General features: G+C 33.2%; 4 protein-coding genes across 6 annotated transcripts; 1 reads left to right on the top strand and 3 right to left on the bottom strand.

The window, feature by feature from the left end:
• Positions 1-1,224: 1,224 nt before the first annotated feature.
• LOC120161808 (proteasome subunit beta type-6-like) lies at positions 1,225-22,684 on the bottom strand. Of its 2 annotated transcripts, XM_039172019.1 has the most exons (10): positions 22,678-22,684; positions 6,362-6,366; positions 4,746-4,888; positions 4,565-4,641; positions 4,387-4,442; positions 4,000-4,072; positions 3,576-3,687; positions 1,828-1,901; positions 1,651-1,725; positions 1,225-1,559 (listed from the first exon to the last, which is right to left on the bottom strand). In XM_039172019.1, the coding sequence occupies exons 3-10, from the start codon at positions 4,852-4,854 to the stop codon at positions 1,425-1,427; spliced, it is 711 nt and encodes a 236-aa protein (XP_039027950.1). In that variant the 5' UTR covers positions 4,855-4,888; positions 6,362-6,366; positions 22,678-22,684; the 3' UTR covers positions 1,225-1,424. The 2 variants fall into 2 exon arrangements, with proteins under 2 accessions (XP_039027950.1, XP_039027949.1); XM_039172018.1 differs by lacking the exons at positions 6,362-6,366; positions 22,678-22,684 and having other exon boundaries at positions 4,746-4,934.
• On the top strand, positions 5,116-7,894 carry LOC120162175 (probable U3 small nucleolar RNA-associated protein 11). The gene is made up of 7 exons (XM_039172352.1): positions 5,116-5,127; positions 5,201-5,305; positions 5,422-5,513; positions 5,631-5,724; positions 5,802-5,881; positions 6,535-6,618; positions 7,515-7,894. Exons 1-7 carry the CDS (start codon positions 5,116-5,118, stop codon positions 7,618-7,620), a joined length of 573 nt encoding a protein of 190 aa, XP_039028283.1. The 3' UTR covers positions 7,621-7,894.
• On the bottom strand, positions 9,644-10,523 carry LOC120162167. The gene is made up of 4 exons (XM_039172340.1): positions 10,443-10,523; positions 9,969-10,189; positions 9,899-9,903; positions 9,644-9,834 (listed from the first exon to the last, which is right to left on the bottom strand). The coding sequence occupies exons 1-4, from the start codon at positions 10,521-10,523 to the stop codon at positions 9,644-9,646; spliced, it is 498 nt and encodes a 165-aa protein (XP_039028271.1).
• On the bottom strand, positions 10,905-15,218 carry LOC120161807 (uncharacterized protein At2g24330-like). 2 transcript variants are annotated; one of them, XM_039172017.1, is made up of 6 exons: positions 15,088-15,218; positions 14,666-14,940; positions 14,116-14,260; positions 12,533-12,642; positions 11,515-11,938; positions 10,905-11,373 (listed from the first exon to the last, which is right to left on the bottom strand). In XM_039172017.1, the coding sequence occupies exons 2-6, from the start codon at positions 14,924-14,926 to the stop codon at positions 11,105-11,107; spliced, it is 1,209 nt and encodes a 402-aa protein (XP_039027948.1). In that variant the 5' UTR covers positions 14,927-14,940; positions 15,088-15,218; the 3' UTR covers positions 10,905-11,104. The 2 variants fall into 2 exon arrangements, with proteins under 2 accessions (XP_039027948.1, XP_039027947.1); XM_039172016.1 differs by having other exon boundaries at positions 14,666-14,966; positions 15,088-15,217.
• Positions 22,685-22,918: the final 234 nt, after the last annotated feature.

The following is a 22,918-nucleotide window of genomic DNA, read 5'->3' as shown; positions in this document are numbered from 1 at the left end:
TTTAAATTTAAATTTAAATTATAATTATAATTTTCTCAATCAAAGACAACCGACAAATTAATTGGTATCGAGAGGGCGGTTCCAGGGTGCTAATCCTTCCTTGATCGTAATCGACTTCCGAACCCAACACGTTTCTGGTACAACGTAGATCAGATAAGATGGTGTCCGACCCACCTAAATTCGTTTTAAAGTGGTCGGTGGTGACTCTAACCCAATTAATTACGTCGAAGCCCAATTCGGGGCCCAACCGAAAGACGGTTCCGACATAACCAAATACCAATTAACTTATGGAACCAAATATGGAATCTCAAAAGTCAAAATCCCTTTTAATAGTCATGTGGAAACTGTGCTCTAACGGGATGAAAATGGCGCATGGCTGGCAGGTTTCATGATAAGAATTGGGAGATCAAGAAGTGACCTGGCGGAATTATGGGGAGCTCGACAGGGAATGCTTCTAGCGAAATCGTTAGGTGAGAAAAAAACAATCTTAAAAATGGAAACCAAATGGGTGGTCAATGCCTTGATTACTGAAGAGTATATGGTCAATGTACTTATGAGCAATTGCATAAAACTCGTTAAAGAAGATTGGATCTGCGAAATTACACACGTGGAGAAAAGAGAATAAATGCACAGATCACCTGGTAAACATGGCTTTTGATCAAGAAGAGGAACTCACCATATTAGCTGATCCCCTAGATCCTTTTATTACCATTGTTAGCAGCTGATGCCAGGGGGATGGTATTAGGTTATGGAACATCACAAACCATCGTCCGTCTCTATGATATATCTCCTTGAGAATTATACACCCTTCAGTCAGAATCCGATCTAATAAGAGAAACATACACACACCGCTCAAATCCAACCCGGTGAGTATTTTTCCTCTAACCAAAATTTTTGGATAAAAACTTACATCCAATCCAATCCAACCCAAATATATAAAAATAAATCAATTTTATTCGATAAAATAGAAACCTAGTTAATAAACTATAAGAAAAGAGAATATTATAGCTATTATCCTTAAATTTATAGGGGGGAAATTATACTATTTCCTCATGTTAACTAGGAGATTTTTCACCTCACACTCAAACTCAACTTGATCTAAATTAGATTTTTTATATAAAAAAAAATCTATCAGGTCAAATCAAATCCGTTGGTATCGATTAAATTATTATTCCCAGACATTCAGCATATCACCCATAACATGACATCCAAAATCAGAAATCATAACACCAATCATTTTAGTGAGCATTTCAATGAAACTGAATTTCCATCGGTCTCAAAGCCACAACAGAAAGAGAAACATATATCATGATTTTAACTCCAACTAAACATAAAACTTCCAGTTTTAGAAACAAAAAAATAAAAATAGAAAAGCCTGCAGCTGAAGACAGCCTAAAACTAAAATTGTAGATGGCTCCCATTGATTAAATATTCATTGGTTCAGGACTGGGAGGAGCGTTCAGTATGTCCAGTAACGAATTCTGCGGCTCCAATTCGTCATGCCACAGTTGAAGTTTGTCACCAGGGTAGAAGTTCCTGGTCACTCCTTCAGAGTTGATCTGCAACACCAAAAATAGAAAACCAAGGTTAAACACTGAATTCAAACTACACATGCAAGAAACATTTATTACTAATTGTAACATATCTTACAATGACTGTGCGAACAACACCTCCACTAGCACCATCACGAGCAATGGCAAGTGACACTGCCTTAACCACTAGTCGCTGCAATGAATTTCAATAAAAACAATTAACAACAAATCTTAGGTCAAGTAACCAATTAACATTTTTTAAAAGAATAAAATCATATCATTAAAACAAATGTACCTCAGCCTCATCCTTTGTCATTCCTTCCTTCCACGCCTGATCAAGAAACCCATATAGATAACTGGAGCCAGATCCTGCGCAATTTATGTCAAATCAACTCAGAACTATTTTTCTGCATAAGTATTACTATAGCACTCAAAATTAGGTGCTATTGACCTTTAAGGGAGAATAGTTACATTTAGTTTCATCAATTAACCAGAAAAGATGAAAGAGGTTTGGATCTTTATTTTGCCCCCACGGTCGGATAATTGATGCTTTTATAAACAAAATCGAAATTGATTCAGTTTGGGTTCATTCGTTTTGCAACAATCGAAGAAGCAAGAAAAGCAATCTCAGAAATGAATGGTTTTTATATTGACGGCAGTAAAATTAATGTTTCTTTGGCTAAATTTAAGCCTCAACGGTCTTTTTGGATAAATACCTCGACAACTATTCACAGCAAGGCGGAGATGGAAGTTGTTTCGAGATATAATCATTGTGAAGTTGAAGGTGTTATGGACGAGGAAAAACTTCACGTGTTGAGTAAATGTATAGTGGGGTGGTGCAAACACTTTATCAAAATCGGTAATCTCGATAGTCAAATGCAAGCCAAAGGCCTCACTGGTTTCTCGTTAAGGAGAGCTGTTGGAAATGCAGTACTAATGATTTTTGAAGACTCTGCTTCATTGAGTAGTGTTAAGAATGATAAATCAGAGACTCTCGCAAAGTGGTTCTCCAGAATTGAAGCTTGGTCAGAGAGTTCAGTGGTGGAATGTCGTCGAGTGTGGTTAGTTTGCGAGGGAGTTCCTTTTCACGCTTGGAATTGGGATACTTTCAAAAACATTGCAGATAAGTGGGGTAATTTATTAGCAATCGACGAAAGTTGTCAGTCACCATCATCTTTTGATAGGGCAAACATTCAAATTCTTACAAATGCTCATTTAAGAATTGATGAGTCGTTAGAGTTGAAGGTCGGTGCTAACTCGTTCAAAATCATGGTGCATGAAATTGCGTCTTCCTTCAAACCAAATTATTGGGTCCCATACGAAGTCGATACTCCTTAGATCTTGTTTCTTCAATTGGGGATTTGATTTAGTTTAAATGGTTGCAGGTGTTGGCTTTCTTTTGTGTTATGTTCTTTTGCGTTGTTTTTTCCCCTTTTACTGGATGTGTAATTTAGAAACAGGGTGATTGTCGATTGGGTTTTCTGGTAGACGATGTGGGAGTTTTAGGTGTATCTGGTTTGTTTTAATGGTGTATTTCTCCATATGAGGATATTATGTGTTTCCATATGTATTCGATATTATTATTAATAAATTATGAGGTACTCTTTTCTTCTTCCAATGTTCGTTAACATACTTCTTAATATGTGGACGAATACGAAGTGAGTTTTTAATGAGACCTCCAACTTTTATCAAAAAGTTTCACCAATTAACTAATCACGTGTTTTGCTTTGCTCTCAAATTATGGGTGCAATCTTACCAGTCCAAAAATTCTTGAGGTTACATGAAAGCATTGAACGACTTAATGCCAGATTTATAGGCTGAATTAAGGCAAGAAAGAGGAAAATCAACAGTCTGAGGCAATACGAAGATAAATGGGTAGGACTAAACAAGCCTATATAGATGTCAACTCTGCATAAACATGCATGTATGGGGATGTATCTACTACAACATCTAACAATGTATGTTAGCTTTTCTATAGCATAACACTTCGTATAAAGTACCATAACATCATAAAACATAAAGCTAAAGATGAGCCCCACATACCTCCAATAGCAAAAGGCTGTTCAATCAATGTTCCACCAAGAGGAATTCCATATATTTTACCACCTTCGTATTTGTCCCACCCTCCAACAATAAGGCCAGTTTGAAGCATGTTCTGATCATAAGACTAAACTTAGTCCAGAATATGACATGAATTACAGAGGGAAAAGGATCACTTTATCCTAGAAATATAAATCATACAAACAAATGGGGCAAACTAAAACATAAGCTCAATAAGTCTACATACTGATTGAAATGCATTCCAAAATAGATGGTTATTAACCAGAAACATTTGCTATAAAGGAAGAAGATGATAACGGATTTCTAAAATTCAAATTGTACATAGATCTGAAAACGGCACACGTTCCCTAAGAAAAATAAGAAAGAGACAAAACTGTGAGGCAAGTATCTCAATGTCAAACTCAAACTTATTACTGTAGGATAGTAGCCTGATAAGGTTTGCAGCTACTTTGACAGTTGCAGGCTGCCCAACCTGTATTCTGAAGAAAAAAAAAAGGGGGTATAAAATGTTGTCAGACAATGAACTAATCATATTGAAAAATTCAAAGGAGCTTCATGAGGCGTGGCAATAAGAACTGACCATGAAAGACAAAATTCAAAGCAATTTCATGAAATGAGGCAATAAAAAATTCAAAGAAACTCCATGAAATGAAGCAATAATAACTTTCCATAGAACAATACATTCAAGAAAGCACTGATCACGTGAAGGAATTCTTTTATCAATGATCATTCCAACACATCTAAACTATCAAAGTTAGAATAGAAAAGAGAAAAAGAAAAAAAAAGCACTGACGTATGTTGATGAAGGAAATAACGGACATAGTCGGAAACAATCTGAGAATCAGCAGCCTGCAAACAGGACAATCATTATTTCATCATATCCTGATTAAACGAAATTAAAAAAATAAACCAAAAATAAAGTAGGCGAAAATTAATTATATAGTGAGTTTGAGTTAAGAAGTAGGAATTACGGATCCAGAACGGCAAACGTAGACGTTATCAGTGAGCTGTGTAATTTTGTCAGATGCCCGGTTAGCAACATACATCCCTAATCAATAAATTAAACAAAAACAGGAAAACGTTATCTAGAAATTCAGATCCCTAATAAAAATAATAATAAACAACGAAAAGAAAGAGGGAGGGAGAGAATACCGGTGCTGGTACGAGAGTCGGCGCCGAGGACGACACCGCCGTTGTAGGTGACTCCGATGATTGTTGTGCCCATAGAATGAGGAGCGTTCACGTTCATATTCAGATCCATTTTTGTTTTGATTTCCTTCCCCTTCGAAAAAAAATCCAAAATTTGAGATCTTTCTTCCACTACAACACAATACTAGACGAGAAAGAAATCCTTTTCCTTGATATTAAGTATTTACCCAACCTCACTAACTGACTTGTTTCTCAAGTATTTTTGCGCTTTTGTTTCTCTCTTTTTGCCCTAAGGGCCAGTTTGGTTTACGGATTAAAGCATTCTTAGGAGGAAATATATTTTTCGGGTAAAGATACCCACGTTTGGATGGTTATGGGAATGTTAGTTCCCTATCTCTTTTAGATATTTGTTGATTCCCGTCTTCTGTTGGCTTAAATACCCCTCCCCTCCCCGTTAGCTTGCTTTGGCTGAAAGAAAATATTGTTCTTCTTCGATTTGGCGAGACTTGTTGCGAGGAGTTGTCCATGCAAAAGCATTCCACAAGAAGGAAGAGACCTTACGGGTAATTTTATTTTGTTGATTGCATCCAATTTCTTACTTCTTTGACTGTAATAAGAGTGTTGACTATAATTTCATCCATTTTTTTACAATGTGCACTTTTGTTGATTTTCTCTACAGAAACTCAAGGAGAAAGTTGCCTTCAGAAATCCAGATGAATTCTACTTTCAGATGATAAAAACAAGAATTGTGGATGGAGTTCATAAACCAGAGTATAATATGGCTTTCATGTTTATGTTGTTTTCTACTTGGGCTTGCAAATCTATAGAAAGTTTATCTAGTATTTTTTATTTTCTTTTCTTTTCTTCCCAAATTCTTTGTTATTATAGGAATCAAGTTAACAAATACACTCAAGAAGAACCCATGCTAATGAAGACCCAAGACATAGGATATATATTGCAGAAGTTGCAAAGTGAAAGAAAGGTATAATGAGTGATTTTTGGTTTACCAAGAGCTATATAATAATTTCCTATTATTTATACTATTATATTCTGCTGCAGAAAGTTGAGAAGCGAACTGCAGTGTTGCATTCCGTTGATAATCGTCCCTCTAACAGACACATTTACTATGCTGAGGACATGTTTGATTTCTTAATATCACCTTTCTTTCCCCATTTCTCAGCATTTCTTTAAGTGAAAGTGTGATTTATTTTTATTTTGCTCTCTTTTAAGCTCAACCCAAAAAGCACCTACTTATCTTCTGTTGTCTGCCACATCTTTTTGAATGGTATCCATCATGAATTTGATTGTTTATGCTCTTTGATTCAATTTGGTGAAATTTATCATATTAATTTGTGAAATACAGTTTAATGCATCCAATATTAACAATTCATATAACCAGTATTCAAAATTCAAAACCTTGCGGGATTCAATTGTCAGCTAAATCATCCCCATGCACATGCACCCCTTAATTTCAACTGTTAACATTTGTTCAGTAAATACAGTTGAAATTGCTTGCTTTTGCTTTCGTTGATTATAACAATTACTCTGATTTTTCATCTCTGTTTAATACACATTGACGTTGTTGTTGGACTGGTAAAACTAGTTGGAATATAGTTCTTAATCCCTAAGATATAGAGCAGTATAGTATTATATGTTCTCTTCATCTTTACAAACAGAGAAAAAATAAAACAAAATGATTTTCGGATGAATCATAGTAAATTTTGTAATTGTTGATATTATATATTGTTGTGAAATATAAAAAATATGTATGAATGTATATTTTGTTTTACAGGGAAGAAGCTAGAGAATTACTATCACAAGCTTCTGAAACCATTGTTACTCCCCTTTCTGGTGATATCCCTTATCATATTAAAAGGTTAGTTAATTGACTTTTACTTGGGGTTTGATAAATAACTGGATTGGTCATTCCAAATTGGAAAAGGTTATCATCGAAGCAATCACTCTTTATTCAATTTGCTGATTTTGGTAATGAGATGCTTTTTAGTTTTGACCAAAAAATCTAATAAAGTCATATTTGGAACTTTATTGGAAGATATTTATGATTTGAGATGAAACTTCTTCGACTCATCCTCTTCTAAAGTGATTTTACTATATGGATGGGCTATATGCATGTTGATCACCAAGTGCTGCTTTATTCAGTTAAGTGAATTAGTCTTCTTGGTTTTATACATATGTATATCTTGGGATTGTTGGTTGCTGGTGGACCGAGTATTTTAAAATTTCTTTTAGTTCAATTTGTTTTTATCTTTGATCAAGTTAAGAGTTATAGATTTCATTGTATTTTTAAGATAGTACACATATTAATTGATGCATTTCTGGAACTTATCATGTAAAGCTCTTAATTGTCAGATCACATTAGGTTTCTTTTGAAAAATCTTCTTTAATAGAGAAAATGCATCTATCAATGTGTTTACCATCTTAAAAATGAATATATCTATATATGTCTGTAAACTATTTTGATTAATAGAGAAAAGGTAATGATCTTAAATACAATCTTAAAAACGGCCTATGGGTTTTTTTTTCACTTGCCCTATTTCATTTAATTTCAGCCCTTAAAAGTCCAATACTTTCCATTAATCAACCATCAAATCACTTTCAAAGCATTATGTTCTTGCTTTTTAATATGTAAGCCACGATTGCTAGTAATATTATAGATGTTTCCTATCTTATGCTAACTCATCACTGCCCAAGTTGTCTTCATCTTTTTGCCATTTTTACACATCTTTATACTTTTTGTCCCTTCATGTGTAGAAAGACAACTGCTTCGTTCAGGGAATTAGAGGCTAGGAAGAGTAGAGTGAATCAGTTGGATAAACTATACATGGAAATGTCCCTGAAGAAGGAATTACATGTATGAGAAATATTTTAGTGTTAATTGCATTAGAAATCCTCGGGACTATAGTCCAGATTCTGAATGAGTCCTAACTTTATAACGTTTTAACTGAGTTCTCAAAGTATCAGTATCGCACTAAGCAGATCTATCTTTTAGTTCGATTATTGGCTTATGTGTTAAATGATAGTTTTGATTTGATGTTGAGTATGTTTATAATATGTGGATCAAATTTCAAACATGTGTACGTATTGTATTGATAGCTTTGGTCTGATGTATTATTCACCAGTTCAGATTTTTGACATGTTATATCCAAGTTATTCATGCAATAGATATACACATTTGAGTTCTCATTTGGGGGTTAGCACCCTTCCCTTATTCCAAATTGAATTTGGGGTTGAGAGACTGGTCATTGATAGTTGTTCTTTTTATTCTTTTTAATAGACTTCTCAATTATCGAACTTTATGCTAAACGAGTTCATATCCTTTGAGTTCTCATGGCATTAATTTCAGGTTGGGTAATTTACCATGGCCTAATTTGATCAACTATAGTTCAGTAAAATAGCTATGAACTAATTTTACTCTTGCGTTATTCGTTTAGGGATGAGATTCTTTGAAGAATTGGATAGAGATGGTGATGGACAAGTAACCTTAGATGATCTTGAAGTTGCTATGAGAAAAAGAAATTGCCACCTAGATATGCTCGAGAATTCATGTGTTGCTCGGGAATTTAATGGAAAATTGTAGGACAAATAGTTTTTAACTTGTACTATGTAGAGTTGATCAAATTCTATGTACTTTTGACATCTTCAAGTAATTAGATGTCAAGCCTCGTAATAAGGCTAGAAAAGCAAGATATAGGGGCCTTAATTTTTTTTCACATTGATGGTTTGGTTGCGGTGAAAGAAGAAAATTAAGATGATATGTTATCTAAGAATCACTTGAATTAAGTTTTGATTTTTTTTTGAATAATTATTAAAATTACTAATTAATTTTGTTAAATGTGTAAGTAATACATAAATATTAATTATGTACCAAAAGAAATACATAAATATTAATTTATATTTTATATAATATATATATATATATAATTTTGATTTTTGTTTAATTGTATATATAAAATTTTAATTTAATTATGCACATTTAAAAAGTAAATGCATTCATTTATAATAAAATCATCTTTGTACATTTTGGTAGGAGTAGAATGGTTCATCTATTAAAATGTTCATATGCTTATTTAGTTAAATGTTGATGTAAAATTTTAATATATTTTTAGATAAATTATGTACAATTTAATATTAATTAAAATTAAAATAATATGTGATATATTTACTCTTTTATTCTACCCATTTATCTTTTAAATTTTATAATATATATATATATATATATATATATATATATATATAAATTTTATTGAAAAGTATATATATATATATATATATATTAAAAATAAGAAAGTAATATATTCTAGATGAATTTTTATATAAATATTTTCATTTAAATATTTAGAATTCCACTTGTTAAAAAATATTGAACAAAGACAATTTCGTAAAATATATATTCCAATAATATTTTATTCATTCAATCAAACACTATAATCTTATATTCCTGCTAAACAAACCAAACATAGTAATGTAACATTCCCAATAATGTGTTAATTAATGTTACATTCCTTCGTGCTTGTAAAATATAAAAATAAAAGGTTTAATACATGTTTTAGTCCCTATAATTTAGTAAACTTTTCTTTTTAACCCATTGCTATATTTTCAGCTCTCAGTTTTCAATCTCATACTCTCTGTCTCAATTATTTTATTTTCATTTTTTCTATTTTTAAATAGGTCCATTTAAAATGTTATTTTTTAAAAATAATAATAAACAAAAACCTTTTATATTTTTTTTACCCTTCAGATTTTTAAAAATTTAATTTTATAAGAGGATTTTTGTGATTTTAACCCTTTTATATGACGTGATATTTTATTAAATTTGGGTAAACTCGAACAATACTTTTTACTGAAGTTGTATACGTAGTACAAGTTATCCTACTTAGTACTTACCAATAGATTGCCAGAATTGAAGAAATTTGTCTGATATGGAAGCCAAAACCATAGACAAAGCTGAAGAACTGGCTAGCAGTGACGACAACCAAGGACGCAATAATGAAGAAGCGATACCTATGACTGGTGATCGATAACTGTTTCCTGATCCTGATATATATCTCCATTGTAACATCTTGAAAGAGTCCTTAGAATCTTAGTATCTATAACTCGCAAGTCAACAGGAACAACACACACAAGGAGAAGCACGCCCGTCCTGTAAACCCGTGACCCCAACACCAACGCGAACGCAATGGAGTTCAAAGTGAAGCCGGTGCTAACATTATATCTTCACTGTGGAGTGTGGAGAAGAAAATGACCTTATGAATGATTTCAACGAAGAAAGATGGTACAAGTATGCATGCAAGGTAACAGAACGCCTTGTCCGGCTCTCGTCTGTATCCATCCACTCTCACGAACATCGAATATTCTTGCAAGGCGTCGAGAAACAAGATCTGCCTCAACCCGTATTTTGTAAAGAAGCAGATTAAGGTTAAAATGCCCTAGAAAGCTAAGGCTGACTCAAGGAATTGAATCAGGAGGTGGAAGGATGTGCTTTCCATGGGAAATGCAGAGGATGGGAATTGGAACCAGAACCAGAGGGCACTAGCAATAGGAACGAAAATGGCGAGAAAAACGAATACGTGATACGATAAGGATTTGCCTATGCATGAGTGATCTAGTGCACACCAACGAAGGCTTATTCTGAAGCCGCTTAACTTGTCGCCCATCACGGAACAAGGACGTCTATCTTACATATGACAGTTGGAGTAACAAGGGTTCTTTGAAAATGTCGGTATCATCGCCATGGCCAACATCGAAGTTGTAGCTGTTCATGATGTCCCCACAGTTGGAGAAGGGATATTCGATATCATCGAGTTAGCAACTTTTTTTGTTCATTTATTTTCACTCATTGGGAATTAGTTACATTATAGAGGTTAACAGGGGCAGCAGGGTGAGGGTAAACCTCAAACTCAAGGAAGCGACTTGTTTAAAAATAGCGTTACACCAGCTGGACCGATTCCTTCCCACAATTTCATTTCGAGTGCTATCTATGCATCCGCCTGTCCGGAATTCATTCACTCATTTTTTTTCCTTACACGTGCTGGTTGATGATATAATAAAAGATTTAGCTGTTCTCAACAAGATTAGAAAATAAAAATGTATTCATTTCTTCAACAAAGATTTTGGTCTATCATACTTTTAGAGTAAAATGTAACAAATATCTATCATCTATATCGTGTATGATAACCATAAGGTCCTAGTAAGGCATCTCAATGTTTTAGTCAAACAACAATAACCAAAGGCACTGCAAAAACCCAGAGATCAGAAGTTCCTATACATTACCTACAGGACACAAATGAGATCAAAGCAGAGAGAACACCTTTAGCAAATTTCATTGTCCTGGGGTATGCGTTTTATCCAACCGGATCGCTCGACAATAATTTTTCAGTCACTTCCTCAATCTCGGAACTAGATCTCACAGAGCCTTGGTTCATGAGTGCACCCTCATCCATGCTAACACTGGAATTTTCTACTGCACCGCCAGCTCCTTCTGGTTTAAAGGGGTTCATCGGAGGGGAGCTGGATCTAGAAATTTGCTCCACCGATTGTTTTGGCTTATTCAGGGCACGGCAGTGTGGGCAGTAATAAGTTATATATGGGAAATCCTCCTTCCTAGCAAGTCCTGAACAAAATCACCAAAAAAGAAATACAGTTTGAAGTTCAACATTCCTCTTCAAGAATACTAGAACTCTGCAGTGTACATGTATACAATTGTGTTGAATTAAGGATTCATAATATAACAGAAAAACTAAACACCACTAACCGTTGTGCATGTGGCAATTGCCACATATAAGTGCATATGATTGTGTTGGATCTTCACCAACAAGCAAGGCCGCAAAACGAGAAAGCCATCCCCCGTCCTGTGCAGAAGGTCCCTGTGGATTGTAATGATTAACAACTACTTGACCTTGCTCAGAAGCTCGGGGACCCTCATTCCCTGAAGAAGAATGAGGTGTTGTTTCATCATCAGAATGAACCGAAGGAGTGCATGCCGTACTATTGGGTCTACTGGGCTTTCTTTTTCGAAGTCCACTTGATGGCACTACCTCAACATCGTTGCTCTTCCCCCCCAGGACATTAAGATTAGATCCATCTTCAACATGGAATTTCAGACCTGAATCTGCACCCAACTTAGATGCAAGGACAGTTGCAGCAGCAGCCTTTGCTGCTGGATCAGGATCATATCTCTGCATCAAAGTGATTTATGATATAGTGATTTAAATAAGGTTGATTTGCAAATAATATTACGCATTCAAAGAAATACTCAATCATCTAGCTCATGAGCAAAACAGTTTTTCCATTTTCTTTATTTCAGATAGAGAAAATGGAACAGACAATCTTAATTTATTACTTGACATTCTATTTGATCACATAAGATTTTTTTAAAACAGGCTTCTGCCTATTATTTACTTAAGTGGCAACCTTTTCAAGATGATAACCGAAAGTATCTACACCTTCCTCAAGTGTTCTGTGCAATGCACATAAGCAATGAATTGTCCCAAAGTGATTACGCAAGCAATGCCAGTAATAGTTTCTTTCCCTGATTATTCAACATAATACAAGGTTCTATATAATACCTTTAACCTAGTTAAATAGCTCTTCTTCTAACAATCCAAAAGGAGGCTTACACTAGTAAATATTTTTTGCATCAATATGTACCAGGAAGGTTTTACCTTATGCTTTCTGTTTCACAGTAGTAATAACAGATGAAAATTCAGGTAAAATTCAGCCACAGGACTTAAGGTCATTTGATGAAACCAATTACTAGTTTTCTAAATTACCTGAATAAGCTGTTGTGTAATGTAATAATTTGTCTTCTCCTTAAGTTCATCAATTTTTGTTTGCCTTTCAGCACGAAGTCTTTCTAGAGTTTTCTTGTCCCTCTCATCACCTATAAGATAAAATCGCAAATAAACAAGATTGCCCATATTTTAGGGAACCGAAAATTGGTTGGAACTTGTTATATCAAAATCATAATATATTTATAATACAGTATCATCTACGCTGCTTAACTTCCAGGGTACAGAATTCTTTTATAAAATGCAAACCAATGTAAAGAAGTATGTAAAAGATAGAAAGTATTTTGAATAGTAATAAGGATAACAATGGAAAGGCTGCTCATGCTGTTTGCATTTCCATCAGAGAGAGCTTTGCCTAAAATGACAAACTCAGCAACAGAATTAAGAACTGTCAAATCACCTAAAGACTAAAGATGGCATGAGAGAGACCTTGATCATCAAAAGATAGATAAAACAATGAAGGGTTGCATTCTGAAACGACTTACAATGGTGAAACAATAAATCAAGGCTAGAAATTCATCACACAAATCACATGAAAATGCACTGAGAATTCTGGATCAAATCTTCCTGATGCAGGAGCTACTACTATTAAGCTACTTTACCATAATGTTATTTTAATTCTGGATCAAGTCAGACTAATTGCTTGAGATTGCAAACGATGTTAATGTTCAACACAATACCTTTTTTTCCTTCAGCCTTTACTCTGTTTAATAATTATAATAACCAACAGACAAAAGGTTAAAGAAGAGGGAAAAACTGGTCTGGAAAATCTTTGAAGAGTAAACGGAGTGAAATAAGTACAAGAGTGGTGAATAAGGAAGTCACAAAGCTATAAGAGGGATAGGAAACACTCATCCAATCATTTATTCTATACAACTTAACATTATATATCAATCAATAAACATATCGATTTAAGGTTTCAAATTGCCAATTGGATCAATCCTGTACTTATCAATTTTAATTTCGTCAAATCATATCGATGGCTGAACCAACAAGTCTAGTTAGGAAGACAATTAATATTTAACAATTTTAGGATTTTTAACTTTTATCAGATATACCTCACTAATCACTTTTCAAAGAAGTTAAAACCTCCTGAGGCAAGCCTCATGCATCAATTAACATGATGCAAATATACTAGATAAAAAATAAGTTATAATTTGTATGAACAAGAATTAAAGCCATATCCATCAGCAAGTGTAAAGCATGATAACAGAAAAATATATAGCTAACTGTCGACTGTCCTACACAGTATTATTGGCAATGCTATAATATAGCCAACAAAACATTAATTCACAATATCGTATCAGCCATGATATGCAACAAATCAGCAGCAAGTTTCTATACCCTTCTGTTTCTCTTCGGTGTGTGGGAGGAGGGAGGGAATCTTGTATTTTCTAATTTAGGCATAATGTTAGTGGATGCTCACAAAATCTATTAAGAGGATTCAGCCCAGTTGTAAATATCCAATACCTACTACCATTTATCAACATAAACAACAAAAAATAGACAACTAGTCAGGCGTTTAACAACAACAGGAAAATTCTCTAAGATATTGAGTAACTTACACATCTTTCTGATGCTTGCAAATGCAGAATAAGCAATGGAAGAAAAGGCAGGCAAAAGGAACATTGGCAAAACCCCAAATGCCCTCATTTTCCAATCTAAATCCACGGATCTTGTTGTCATGATGGCATAAGAAATTGCAATAACCTGTAAATTGACAGGAAAATTCCCATTTAGGGCATCCAAAAGGGGGGGGGGATTTCGGCAGCAGTTCTGATAGAGAACCAAATCTTGTATCAACTTCTTCTCTGGAAAGAAGTTGATAGTACAATGATTGGATTCAACTGTAAACAGCACATACATAAACCATATATGGATGAAAAAAACTCAAAGTTAACGAGCTAGCTAATAAAAGATGATGGATTCAGAGTGTGAAGAAAATCACTAATGATATCTTTCATGAGCTTTTGCATATAAAAGATAGATAATAGACACATGCCAAATGAAAGTTGCATATGATTACAAAGACAAGTACTACTTAGTAGCACTGTGTGAGAAATGTGGAGTAGTGAGTTGCATACAATAGAGAGAAAGTGATGAGATGATGAGTACCTCCAAAACGACGGAAAATACTATGAGATGCCTGATTATTCCCCTCCAAACCTGGGATCTTCTTTTCATTCGCGCGAGAACAGCAGTCTCTTCCTTGGTAATAATATATTCAAGTCTCTTCTCAAAGTTGTCCCCCCCGGTCCTGAAGATTGTACTCCAGATGCGGGAGAAGACTCCCTTGGGTTTCTTCTTGACTGCCGGCAACGGGGGACTGGATTCTTTGCTTTTTTCACCATCGGAAATGCCTTTGTCCTCCGCCATCACTCGCTTATTGCCTTTCCAAACACAAATCGAGATCAATTTATTGTCATAATCAAATCAATCATTTCTTACACAAATAATTAACGTTTAATCATAATACGAAGTTGAAAAATCGGAGGACCATTTTCAAGAAGTAGGTGCAAGAAAGTAAAGAAAAATACCTGCAATTCTCCTCTCCTTCCCTTTTTCTCGTGTTGTTTTCTTATTATAAGATCAAAGTTCATCAACAATAAATGAGATAGAAGTCTCAGATCTGGTCGTCCTTTTCTCTTACCCCCTCTTCCCCTCTTCTTCTCTCTCAATTGATTTTAATTCTATATTATTTATTTATTCATTTCTTACAAAGTAATAATAAATTACAATATATTTATTAGCTAAAATATAGCACATGTCACTTTTGTTTGGTTTCCTTCTTATTTTGATCATCAAACTTTGAAAAATTATAATTCGATTAATAGTGAACATTCGATCAAATCGATTTGAATGAAAAAATTTGAGTTTAAATTATTATTTTATGATTCATTTTTTCTAAAAAATTAAGGTACAATCTTATTCTAATTTAAATCAAATATTAGTTTTTTGTGTTTATATTCAAATTAAATACAATCATTTATAATATTAGGATAAAGATTTATTTTAATTTAAACAAGTATATCACATTTGTAAAAATATATAAATATACATTATATGATTAGAGAGTTATTTAAATTAGAACCAAAATTTTATAATATTATAAGTAATTATATTTAAATTTAAATAATATCTTAAATAAAATAGATCTAAATTCACTTAACTCTATTTAAAAAATTTTAAATGAATTTTAAATAATAAAATAATACTTAAAAATTATCTAATTTAATTTTAATATTACACCCTATAATAAATTAGCCATTGAAGTTGACCCACTACTATAGAAAAATAGTCCAAAAAGATTGGGTGCGAAAACACGTGGCCCAGCATATCCAACTCCTTCACACTTTTCGCATCTCAGTGCAACGTCTTAACTTATACCTTAAGATAATGAGCTGGTAATTGTTTGTTCAGCAGTCGCAACCCTCTCTGTAGCCAGCGACCCTAATTATGTCATTTACATAAATGAGATATAATATATTTTTTTGAGAAAAATAAAAATAACCAAATTTATTAGGAAAGGAAATATTTAAAATTATAATTAAAATTTATAATTAAAATCATAAACTAAACACATAATTAGGATATTCTCCTACAGCCATTAATATAAAGAAATTAACTACTTAAGATCATATAATGATCATACAAGGAAAATGTGAAAAATGCATCCAAAAAAACTCGAACAAAATATAGATAAAAATATATTTGAATGCTACAGTAAATGAATCACGGTAGATGATTAAACTATTTAAAGATCATCGAAAAGCGCAAACTAGAGTCAAGCATCGTGAGAAACTATCTATGAACGCAAACTACATATTCAAATCTAATTCGATTGTCCAAAGCAGGAAATATCAATGGGATAATAAATGAGTATCATCTTAATCAATTCATGTGACATCAAATTCAATCTTAATAAAAACAAATAACAAGAACAATTAAACAACTGAAAAACCAAACATGTACCAAATGGCATAAAAAGTGCGACATAAAGACATATTTTATTAGAAACAAAATACAAGTAAAAACGTGAGATGAGGAAATAAAGAAAAACATAAATAAATAAATAAATAAATAATTACCAATAATGACATTCAACACCAAGATTAATATTGTCGCATGCCAATAAAAAAATATATCTATATCCAAAGTATTTTGAGAGTGGATTTGTTTGATTTATAAATAAAGAAGATATTTTTTTAAGAATACCAAAATAGATAACAGTTTAAATAAAACTAAATGGGAACCATCTTTGGAGGGTCGGTCAACATCAATCAATTCGCGCAGTCACATGAGGCACTTCAAAAGTATAAAGTCCAACTAGAAGGGACTACGTTATCTTCATCATTTCGTCAGCTACTGTGATCCTTTATTATGTCACATAAGCAGATTCTAATCTCTTTGTAGTAAATTGACCATGTGCGGCACCATTGATGATATCATGTCCATCTTTTGATCCTGTGAGAGCAAGTTAAATATCCCATTGTTATTCATCTCGATAATAATGTTTCGTTTCTCGAGCTCCCATTCCACCTCCAGTTCAACAAGAACCCCTCATATCTCGGCATCCAGCACCGAACAACATCCCAAAACGTATCCCACTTGCCATTCACCCTTGTGGTCCCTCAGCACTACCACAGGTTGTCGCACCAGATTCTAACTTTCTTGCGCCATTGGGGTTTAGTTTGGACCAACCATTCGGGGGAAGGCACCATCTTTGTTGGTCTGTTCGTCTTGTTTCTAATTCCATTGGTCATACATTACATAAATTCAGTGCAAGGGAGGCTTCCAACTGTAGTATTTTGCTATATCTCACCACTCTCTTGGTTTCTAAGACTTCAGGTTTAAATATGTATTTGTTATTTCTTATCCAAACACACCAAAAGATTGATCCAAAGAGAACATCATATTCATCCGCGCACCGTGGGAAGTAGCTCGGCTGTTGTAAGTTTTTTTGTATCCAATCAGTCATGCTCATGGATAGGAATTAGTCCAGTTTTTCTGTTGTTATTAGTTCAAGCCGAACTAGTTTCACGTCCGTGCATTCTCTTGTCTGGTTTTGATGTTTTTTAGCATCATTATCTCAATGTTTGAGATATCTTTTAATTTTCATAGCTAATTTATTAGTGACAAGGGTTCATATCTTTGATATGAAAAAGTCATATTTAACCTAAAAAACATATCGATTAAGAGGCTAATGGTATCAGAAAGTATTATATTTGAAATACACATCAGAGAGTCATAATAAAAAACAAATGTGCAGAAATAGATAAGGTAAACTAAGTTAAGGTGTGGGTGGCATTGTTTACGGATCGACAAACACCAAAGAACCGAAAGTCTTTTTCATAAAAGGAATACGATATTTTTATAAGAATTATAAAAGAAAGACTTTTTAAGGTTTTTATTTATAATTCTTATAAAAGTATCGTATTTTTTTAATATATCGACTAAAAGATTTTTTTCATATCGAAGATCTGAACCTTCGTCACCAATAAATTAGTTATAGAAATTAAAAGATCTCTCAAACATTGAGATAGTGAAGAAAAAAAATCGAAACCAAACAAGAGAGATCAATTCTTTGAAACAGCAAGACTGACCAAGAATACTCAATACACTCATGAAAATAAGTTAACAAGATAGATAGATCAACCCAGAGAAACAATCAAGCTAAGAATCATGTTGAACTTGATAACTAATAGAGTGAGTTAAACTGTTGGTAATGCTCAATCTCACATAGAGTTAGAAACATTATTGGGAATGAGTATTTAATGCTTGCATTCTTCATTCCCTTGTTGAATGGTAGAGAATAAGGGGGATTTTCGCGCATCGTTGCCGCTATCGTCCGTCCGTCCGACTCGGCTCAGCTTGTGGTTGTATTAATATGTGTCTTCAACATGTTCAAGTGGATATTATCTTTTTAGAGAAAATTAGTGTGAAATTTTATCTGAAAGAACAAATGAAAATGTGAAAGATTTCATATGATATTTATAGGCTGTTGAGGTTTGTTTAACATCTGATTAATTAGCTGTCTGAAATTAAATAAATTTAATAGTTGTTTTCCTAAATTAAATCATAATGTTAAGATGTATATAGATTGATTTCCAGTTGTTAATATCAGGAGTTTAACAATTATTTAAGTTGTTAATATCAGGAGATACATGATTTAATTTAAGGAGTTATAACAACTGAGTATTAATGCAATGAACCTGGACTATTTTTTAGTCAAATTTATCATGTCGTTTCAGCACTTATAATAGGGTTTAATTCCATAATTAAAATCAGATATTAATATGATTTTTTATTGGACGATTATATCCCTATTTCTAACTTATAAATAAAGAGTTGAATTCAACTTCTCAACTCACTCCATAGTTCACTATTCACTCCCTTAAGGGGTGTTTGGATGGAGGAATGTGGGATTCCCATGAGAATGAAATCCACATTCTCTCGTTTAGTTAGCCCGAGAATCTCATTCCTGGTAATGTAAGATTACCAATAGTGGATTTTTTGGGATATATTACCGGAAATGTCATTACCTCCATTTCCTTAGGTATTGTTGGATTCCCGAAGTTTTGGACTAAAATGCCCTTAATTTTTTTTAAATATCATTTTTCTGTCATTGAATAATAAAAATTCTACGAATGTTAAATTACAAATTTATCCTTAAACTATTTTAGATTTACAAAAAAAGTCTATAATTAAAATTTTATATGAAGTTCAGGGGTTAAAATAAAATTTTACCCTTTCATTAAACATTTTTATATTTTTTATTTTGTAAAACAAATTATATAAATTTTATGAATTTAATTTTTTTAAAGAAAATATATAAATATTTTCCAACTTGTTAAAAAACAAATATATAATAAGGACAATTTGGTCAAATATACACTCCAATAATCTTTTATTCTTTTAACCAAACACGATAATCTTACATTCTTGCTAAGCCAACCAAACACAAAATACAACATTCCCAGTAATCATATTCCCTGGTAATATTACATTCCCACTGGTAATCTTCTATTCCGTGAACCAAACGCACCCTTAGTGTTTATAAAGTTGTTCACTCTATACTTTCCGATCAGAAGTGTTACACTGCCAGCAGTCCACTCCAATTTTGGATGTAGGAAATTTGGAGCGATCGTGTTAACCTCGGGAGACGATCCATCTATTTGAGCAATTACACACATCCGCGCAAATTCGTTTCTAAGGCAGTGGTTTTTAACCACGACATGATTTACGATTACAAATTTTGAATTATTATTTATTTTTCCAGTCTGTGGTAGCGGTGAGATTTTACAGTCCATATTCCCAACAATTTATAAACGAATTCATATATATGATATCACCTTTAAGTAAGTTGATTCTCGATCTTTCCAAGCTCGATGCACTTTATGGAAGAAAAAAAATATCAAATATGGTCCCAACGAATTTTGATATTTTTCGAGTAACTTGACCTTGATTATGTGCTGCCCACGCCACCACCTACCATACCGCTAACCGTAATCGCCAAAAATGATACGGATACGATTCTAAACGATGCCTCCTTAGCTGTTGTTGCAGCTACCATCGGTATCAATGAGAGATACGAGAAAGATAATAAAACGGTGCGAAGACACCTACTTAGCCACATGTCAAACAAATTGTTTGATATGTTCATTAGAGAAAGAAGTGTCGAGGCAATTTGGGAAACTCTTGAGAAGAAGTATGGTGCTGACGATGCAGGCATCAAGAAGTATGTCGTCGATGAATGATTTAAATTCCATATGACAGATAGCAAGCCGATAATAGATAAAGTCCATGACTACGAGAACTTGCTCCCTGATATCATCGCTGAAGGAATGCATATGTGTGAGGTGCTTCAAGCCAATATCCTCGTCGAGAACTTTCCCAAGTCCTGGTCTGACAACTGCAATTCTCTCAAGTATAAGAAGAGAGATATTTCACTTGAAGAGATGGTGGGTCATATGAAAATTAAATAAGCCAATCAGTTAAAAGATAAGGTTGTTAAGTCCCTTAGTAATTTATCTTTTAAAGCTAACTTGGTTGAGTCCAGATTCAAGAAGATCATGAAACGATGGAATAAAGACAAAAGGACTAAACCTCAGAAGGATACCAACTTCAAGGAATCTGGAAAGGCCAAACCTAAAGAAAAGACACTCAAGTGGTATGTCTACGGTCTAGCCGGCCACAAAGCTTATAAATATCAACACCGCTCAGACCACTATAATGACAACAAGCCACATATGCACATTGTGGAAAAAGATGATGACATCATTATTGCGGTGGTTTCAGAAGTCAATCTGGTAGAGAACAGTTCTGAATGGGTGGTTGATATTGGCTCTTTAAAGCACTTCTGCGCAAGGAATGGCTTTTTTACCGAGTTCGAGGATGAGAACGAAGGTGAACGTGTGTACATGGGGAACTCTAACAACTCTGAAATTCTAGGAAAATGCAAGGTTTTACTTAAAGCTAACTTCTGGTAAAACTCTGGCCTTGAATAATGTTTTGTATGTACCTGTCTTACGTAGAAATTTGATAAGTGGCGGCCTTCTGAATAAGGCATGCATATAAACTTGTACTTTCTTGAAATGGTGATTATGTGGGGAAATGTTTTTTAAACGGTGGTTTATTTGTCATAAAAACTCAACTTAATGAAAATAAAACTATTACTTCTTCTTACATTGTTGAATATGTTGATATGTGGCATGCTAGATTAGGGCATGTAAATATTTATACTTTAAAGAAATTGATGAATATGAATGTTCTGCCTAAACTAGGCATAACTAGCTTTAACAAATGTGAAATTTGTGTAGAAACCAAGCATGCTAAACCTCACTTTAAGATTATTTCTAATAAAAAGACTGAATTGTTAGAGCTCATCCATACTGATCTAGCAGACTTTAGAAACACTGAAAGTAAAGGAGGAAAACACTGTTATATAACTTTTGTATGTGATTATTCAAGATACACAAAAGTTTATCTCTTTATAACTAAAGATGAGGCTGAAAACTTCTTTCTTATAAGGCAGAAGTTGAGAATCAGTTAGATAAGAGAATTAAACAGGTTAGATCTGATAGAGGCGGTGAATATGGATCTAATTTCTTAAAAGAGGTTTGTGAGAAGAATGACATAATTCATGAAACTTCAACCCCTTATTTTCCTTAACAAAACGGTATAGCTGAAAGGAAAATAAAACTTTAAAATAGATGATGACTTTCATTATTAATAAGTTATAAGTTATCTGATAATATGTGAGGAAAACCATTCTATTGGCAAATCATATATTGAACAGAGTTCCTCATAAGAAATTAGACTATACCTCATACGAGTTATGGAAATGATACGCTTATAATCTGTTGATATGTGGCATGCTAGATTAGAGCATGTAAATATTCATACTTTAAAGAATTTGATGAATATGAATGTTCTGCCTAAACTAGGAATAACTAGCTTTAACAAATGTGAAATTTGTGTAGAAGCCAAGCATGCTAAACCTCACTTTAAGATTATTTCTAATAGAAAGACTGAATTGTTAGAACTCATCCATACTGATCTAGCAGACTTTAGAAACACTGAAAGTAAAGGAAGAAAACATTGTTATATAACTTTTGTATATGATCATTCAAGATACACAAAAGTTTATCTCTTTATAACTAAAGATGAGACTAAAAGCTTCTTTCTTATAAGGTAGAAGTTGAGAATCAGTTAGATAGGAAAATTAAACGGGTTAGATCTAATAGAGGTGGTGAATATTGATCTAATTTCTTAAAAGAGGTTTGTGAGAAGAATGACATAATTCATGAAACTTCAGTCCCTTATTTTCCTTAACAAAACGATATAGCTGAAAGGAAAAATAAAACTTTAAAAGAGATGATGACTTTCATTATTGATAAGTTATGAGTTATCTGATAACATGTGAGGGAAACCATTCTATTGACAAATTATATCTTGAATAGAGTTCCTCATAAGAAATTAGACTATACCTCATACGAGTTGTGGAAATGATACGCTTATAATCTGTTGATATGTGGCATGCTAGATTAGGGCATGCAAATATTCATACTTTAAAGAATTTGATGAATATGAATGTTCTGCTTAAACTAGGAATAACTAGCTTTAACAAATGTGAAATTTTTGTAGAAGCCAAGCATGCTAAACCTCACTTTAAGATTATTTCTAATAGAAAGACTGAATTGTTAGAACTCATCCATTCTGATCTAGCAGACTTTAGAAACACTGAAAGTAAAGGAAAAAACATTGTTATATAACTTTTGTATATGATTATTCAAGATACACAAAAGTTTATCTATTTATAACTAATGATGAGGCTAAAAGCTTCTTTCTTATAAGGTAGAAGTTAAG

The sequence above is a fragment of the Hibiscus syriacus genome, unplaced genomic scaffold (genome assembly GCF_006381635.1).
Source record: "Hibiscus syriacus cultivar Baekdansim isolate YM2019G1 unplaced genomic scaffold, ASM638163v2 tig00111402_pilon, whole genome shotgun sequence".
NCBI classification, from domain to species: Eukaryota; Viridiplantae; Streptophyta; class Magnoliopsida; order Malvales; family Malvaceae; genus Hibiscus; species Hibiscus syriacus.
This window is presented reverse-complemented; position numbering and strand designations above follow the sequence as displayed.